Source organism: Grammomys surdaster, unplaced genomic scaffold, assembly GCF_004785775.1.
Source record: "Grammomys surdaster isolate TR1022 unplaced genomic scaffold, NIH_TR_1.0 167, whole genome shotgun sequence".
Lineage (NCBI taxonomy): Eukaryota > Metazoa > Chordata > Mammalia > Rodentia > Muridae > Grammomys > Grammomys surdaster.
Window position 1 is genome coordinate 9426494 of NW_021604615.1, and position 6637 is coordinate 9433130.

The following is a 6637-nucleotide window of genomic DNA, read 5'->3' on the forward strand; positions in this document are numbered from 1 at the left end:
ATATATATATATATAAAAATATTTATATTACATTATATATTATAGAAAAAGAAAAGGGGGGCTTCAAGGTGTTTTCTCTTGGTGGAATAACCTCAGCCTGGTTTGTGCCACCCTGCCATCTACCAGCTTCTATCCTGACTCCTCCCACCACTCTCTTTAACCCGCACGCCCCACTCATCAACATGAATGTGCTGGCATGGTGAGCTCACTTCACTTCATCTGTGAGTGTGAAATAACAACGACTCATTATGAAGAAATGCAGCAAATGCAATCAGAAGAGAGAAAACCCGCAAATACTATCACTCTGCAATAAATGTGACTGACCTTTTCAAAGTGCCCCTGGTTTCTTGTGCCGGTGATTCCCTACACATGCGTTTCATTTTGTCTCTGATCTGGGACCCTGCCTGCTTCCCTCACCTGGTGTGGTAAAAGGGGTGTTAACACAACTCTATGACCTCCATGAAGTCAGTGGTATAGAAGTGTTCTGTCCTATACACACAGGCAGGCACATACATATATACACATTCACGATACACTCACATGCACACACACGTGTATTTTTTTTTACTTGCATGCTAGATTCTTGGGTGCTTTTATGATTTTTCCTATTGTTACATATATATAACACAAATCTCTTTACTCACAACAGGATCTTGTCCATTGGCCTGACTTTCTAAGGCCAGATGCCCAGAGACAGACAAACTCAGCTGCGTATCAGAGCTATAGACTAGCTCGATAGAGGATTTCCCCTCACTAGGCCTTCTTCTCTTACAGCTGTCTCCTACACAAATTACAAGAAGACGCCTCCCCCGGTGCCTCCACGGACCACCTCCAAACCTCTGATCTCTGTGACAGCCCAGAGCAGCACCGAGTCGACGCAGGATGCCTACCAGGACAGCCGTGCCCAGAGGATGTCCCCGTGGCCCCAAGATAGTCGTGGTGGTCTCTATAACTCCATGGACAGTCTAGACAGCAACAAGGCCATGAATTTGGCTCTGGAAACAGCTGCAGCCCAGCGCCACGTGGCGGATACCCAGAGTAGCTCCACAAGGAGCATCGACAAGGCTGTCCTGGCATCCAAGGCTGAGGAGCTCCTCAAGAGCCGCTGCTCCTCCATCGGGGTCCAGGTACTCTCCCCTGCCCACCCTCCCTGGCGCCTGTACAGGCCAAGTCAAAAGCCAAGTCACAGGCCCAAGTGTTTGTCCCCTTAACAGAAGCAAGACAGTAAATGCTGAGAGGCCACAGGTGCCTGCCACCGCATGAGAGATCCCAGTACAGAGCCCAGGGAGCTGAGACTCATGTGCTTCCACAGACACGCACGCACACACACACTACCTAGGGACCCATAGAGGTGTGGACCTCAGGGCTGACAGCTAGGCAGATGATTTGGGTATAGGTTATTTAGATCCCTATAAAGAGGGTGAGGGACTTGTTGAAAATACTTCAGTCCTCAAGGAGTATTGAGAATAAAGAGGCAGACAGACCCAAGTGCTGTGTTATTGGTTAAGCATGTGACCAACTGGGGCAGTGTGCAGCTGGGCCCTTCCTCTCACGCCTTCTGTCCTAGAGGCCTCTACACACAGGAGCCATATCCTGTGGTGTCTGGGCGTTCAAGGGTATCCCACTTTCCCATTAGCCTCCCCGCTCTAAGCCTGGCTGGCCCTCCCACTCCTCAGTTGACTCAGAGAACTTGACTTTGGTGCAGTGACGCACACATAATATAAAAATAGGGGGCCTGTCTCACAAACGGTGTCTGTCAGGTGATGACTCCAAGCCCGAGCGGACACGGCTGCGCAAGCTGAGGTTCGCCTCTTGCTTTTACACCTCAGCTCAGCCTGTGTGGCAGGCTTTAAAATCGGAATGATTAATCTTCCACACATACATCCTGCAAGGACGAAGTTCACAGAGCCGGAAGGGATGGCCCCATACAGGACTTGGGGGGGACAGGCAGAAACCAGGGGGGTGTAGGCCCACTGGCCTGGATCCTTGAGCCAGGTCTCCACACTGTGGCTTCATTGGTTTTTTTAGGATTCTGAATTCCCTGATCATCAACCCTACCCAAGGTCAGATGTAAGTACCAACCATCTCCAAATCCAAGCTCGCATGAAGTTTGATCTCTCTTCTTCTTTGGACTCTTCACATGACTGTTCTTGTCGCCTCTCTGTCCTGGCTCTATGTGCCAGGCACTCTGTTGGGTGCATCACACTGTTGCACAGAACCCTCAACCATCCCTAGGAAGTAACTCAGCCCCCACTCCAAGTAAAGACACATCTTGCAAGCCAGAGGAGTCCTAGCAACTGAGAAAGCATGGAACCTACCCCATTCCTCTGTCTGTCATTAAGACCCAGAGTTCTCTAAATACACGAGCACCCATTCACTACCAAGTCTCCAACCTCCCCCCACCCCCCACCCGGTAGTCATAGCCAGAGTTGTCCATCGGTGGCCCATGATAGCACTGACCACAGAGACTCAGCCCCTGTGCAGCTGAAAGAACCCAATACAATTTCAAGAATGGATTCTCATGCTCCAAAGGGAGACAGCACTTCATGCTGCCTCCTCATAGCTGGGCCTACGCCTGAACTCACCACATACCCTCTCTTCCTCACATCTGGACCCCACACAGCTCGGGCCAAGCACTGTCCTCCCTCACTCCCTTGCACGCAGGCTGGGTCCGTGCCTCCTGCCTCTTGGTACCCCAGCACCTAGCACAGTGCCTGACACATAGTGAGCTCTCGGTTCATGTTGAGTATGGAGTGGACGGCTGTGTTGGGCGGCGAGTGTTCAGTGGAGAGATGTGTGAACATCACGATTCTGGTTGGCAAACTCATTCAAACTTCCTTTTTCAGTGGGGAAAGGAAAAACAAAACAAACCAAAACACCATGGCATAAGCCCAGAGAGCTATCGCTGTGTAAATAAAACCAATTGGAAAGCTAAGACAAAAATGTAATAGAAGAAACCTAAGTGTTAGGGTAAGAAGGAGGTGTGGCCAGACCTCCACTCCATTGGTAAGAATGAAAGTTTGGGAGTGGCCCTTTAAATAAGCAGAAGAGTATAAGTAGACACCGGATGCTAGAGACAGTGCCAGTGCCTGAGGGACACACGGCAGGCATGAACAGGTAAATAGACTTGTGTCATATCCCTGTCCCTAGCTCTCTGACTTATCTTTACTTAACCCTCATTAGTGACCCTGTTGGCCATGTGTCATTATTCTCAACCAAAGGAGGGGAAACAGATGACCAAAGAGGATGTGCGCCTTGCCTCAGACTGCCTGGCTAGGAGTGCTGCTGTAAAGGACAAAGCCCAGCAGGTGGCTTCCCACAGCCCTGGCAGGGCTCTGCTGCCCAGAGAATTGAAACTAAATTGGGAAGCCATTCTGTACCAGGGGAGTCTGCCTTAGCATTCCTCATAAATGTTACTGGGATTATCCATCCTGCCTGACCCAGAAAGAGAAGCCAGCCTTACTCTGTCCTTGGCTTATAAAGAAGGGTCCGTAACATGGTGCCAAGCACTAAAGTACATTACTTCCTGCCTGGCCCAGACCCCTGTCCAATTACTCAGAACCTCCCTTGTCTGGGAAACCTTGAGAAGAGCCATGTGTAGGTAACCAGCACACAGTTGGTAAATGTTGCCCTCTCTTGCTGAACATTATAACCCATTGGTCCCTGGTGTAACTGCTCCTAGTCTGCAAGTATCATGGGACCCTATACAGTCAAGACTAGGGTCCAGGGACATGGAGGGATGGCTCAGTGATTAAGAGCACTTGCTATTCTTGCAGAGGACAAGAACATGTCAGCCAACTCACAACAGCCTGTAGCCGCTCAGAGAGAGCCAATGCCTCTGGGCTCTACAGGCACGCACGACACTCATATGCACATATGCACAGAAAGGCCCGCCGTACATATAACTCTAAGTAAAGGGATACTTTTAAAGACTAGGCCCCAGGATCTAAGTGGAGCCTGCTGGGCTTTGCAGTGTGGTGCCTGCGATGCTCTTTACCTGGTCACACCGCCACCGTATCCTCCTTTTCCTTTTCGCCCAGCTTAGAGCTCCATATACTTCTGGATGGTTGGACCCTGCATGGTAGATTCAGCCTTAGAGCCACATGGCCAGCCCTTGAGTGCTCTGGACTTTAAACCAGATCCTCGAGCTGACATCCCAGTCTTGGGATGAGAAGAAGAGGCTAAGTCCTCTGAAGTTGCGTACGCAGGTCCTCAGACCTAGAGCTGTCTGTCGCCTGGCTCCCTCCCTCTTCACCGTGCCAGGCCTGTGTAAACCTTTTCGTTTGTTTTGTTTTGACTTTGTTTTTGTTTTATCGATTTTTTTTTTTTTTGGAGTGTCTGTTGTACAGAGGTCTTCACTGTGTGTGGGCGTGCGTGCTTGTGAAACTACCTCAGTAGAAGACAGGAAGTCTTCAGTTCCACAGGCCTGAGCATACCTGTGCTAAGTGAACAGTCACCACAAGGTGCTTCCCAAGCTGGCACAGTGAGGAGCACCTCTGGAAGCCTTGGTGACTATTCCTGTGGAGGGTCCTACTGTGTATCCTACACTGCATTCCGCACATGGCACACACACACACACAGAAACATGCACACATTCGAACACACACATGCAAGCACACACACACATACACACACACACACACACACACACACACACACAGAGCTTCAAATGATGTTAGCAGAACTCCCAAGCTCCTCACTAAGACATCCTGTTTAGCTCCTGGACTTAGAATGGGCTCCTAAAGGAAACAATGAGTTTATCTCCGAAGCTACATGTCTGCCTTGCTCTAAGGAAGGCTTACAAGATGGAGCCCAAGGAGCTTGTTTGGAGAGTAACAACTCTGGATGGGAACTCAGGTGTACTACTGAGCGACCTCAATGCTCCTGGGCTTTCACCTCAGGATCCAACAGTTCAGGCTCAGACTAAGGCAGCTTTGCTGCAGTGTGGTGCCAAGCCTGGTCTGGTGAGAGAGAACTGGGCACAGGAGAGAAAGCCTTAAGCTTTTCCCCTGTCACTACCACTCTTGGGCCTGCATACATCCACAGGGTGTGTGCACACACACACGTACTCAGAGGCACAGCTAGATGGTCTCCACCAAATTCCTTAGACTTCTCAAGCAGATCGTATCCACAGATGCCTTCCCCACCCTATCCTCATGGCTCCCTCTCACGACTTCCCTCTGTATACAGCCCGGCAAGAACTGAGAGTCGCATGCCTGAAAGTGTAAAGACTCCCTTCAGTCACCTCAGTTATTTGTTTATGTGTCTTTCTTCACTCTCAGCTGGGTAACACCTACCCCCCCCATAAAGATTCTACCTCCAGAGTTACCCAGAAGAACTTCACTGACTCGTCCTTCTCTTGATTAGCTCTCTGTCCTATATGGATCTCATAGATGAATATTTCACACTGTTTTAAATTTATTCACACTGGAGCATGTTTCTTCAGGAGGCGCCATGTTTTCTCTCCGCTGTTGATCACAGTAGCTCTCCTCTCCCCTACAATTCTCTTCTCGGGGCTCTGGGTGTTGGCAAATCTTGAGCTCTTTTTGGACACATGCTGGCAAACCCTTCAGCCTTTGCCTTCCACCACAGATAGCTTCGTAGTCTTTTAGAATAGTTTCCTATGACAACTTCTATTAAATTGGCCAAACTCTTGCAGCGTGCATCTCTTTAACTTAACGTGAATGTAACTCTCCTGAGGGTCCTTGGTGGCACTGAGAAGACATGGAATTTGCTGCTAGCAAATCTCTCTGAGAGTTCTTTGTCCTGGAAGGTGTTGGCTATTTCCATATTTTTAAATAAGTAAGCAAAGACTCAAGAGATCTAGAGAGATTTTTTTCTAGTGGTTATACCACTAGTTTGAAGTACAACCTATGAAAGTGTGCAGAAGCCCCTCCCCAAGCTCTGCCCATCTCGGGCATCCTAATGTGACCCACATTAGAAAGAAAAAATGATGGGTTGAGGAGAATCTCATTCTTTAGCCACTATGTAAGGTAGGTGTGTGTGTGTGTGTGTGTGTGTGTGTGTGTGTGTGTGTTTGTACACATGAGAGTATATATGTATGTCTCCTGACATTATAGTTAATAATGGCCTGCCAATCCATGTACTTCAGTCTAATTCCACCAAAAGCATTTTTGATGTTTTTAACTTTAAACCATCTCTTAAATAACTACATGGCATCCGTCATCAGGACTGAATAATGACTTACTGAAGAGCCCTTTCCCATATTTCCCTTATAAATAACACAATGATGTAGACCTCACATGGGTCAGAGTGTATCACCATCTCTTTCAGCTGCATTCTGGGGAGTGGAGTAAATTAGACAACTATTTTCGATATTTTTATGACAGAAGTATATATGCTGTTTCCACTTCAAAATCTCTCTGAGAGGATACATGTGAGTTTATGTCACTCACTTTACACATCTCTCAAATGTGACAGTATAAACCCAGACATGGAGGTGCATGCCTATAACCCAAAACTAGGAAGTCTGGGGCAAAAGAATCATAAGATTGAGACCAAGTTGGGTGACACCGTAAGACCATAACTCAGAATTAGGTAGGTAGGGAGGGAGGGATGGAGAGAGGGAGAGATAGATAGATAGATAGATAGATAGATAGATAGATAGATAGATAGA

General features: G+C 48.2%; 1 protein-coding gene across 2 annotated transcripts in view; it reads left to right on the forward strand.

The window, feature by feature from the left end:
• Positions 1-6637, forward strand: part of Dlgap2 (DLG associated protein 2) — a 720970-nt gene that overhangs the window by 693903 nt on the left and 20430 nt on the right. For both annotated transcript variants that reach the window (XM_028766298.1, XM_028766297.1), the window contains 2 exons: positions 775-1127; positions 2029-2070. In XM_028766298.1, coding sequence (XP_028622131.1) covers positions 775-1127; positions 2029-2070 — 395 coding nt within the window. The remainder of the gene's footprint in view (positions 1-774; positions 1128-2028; positions 2071-6637) is intronic.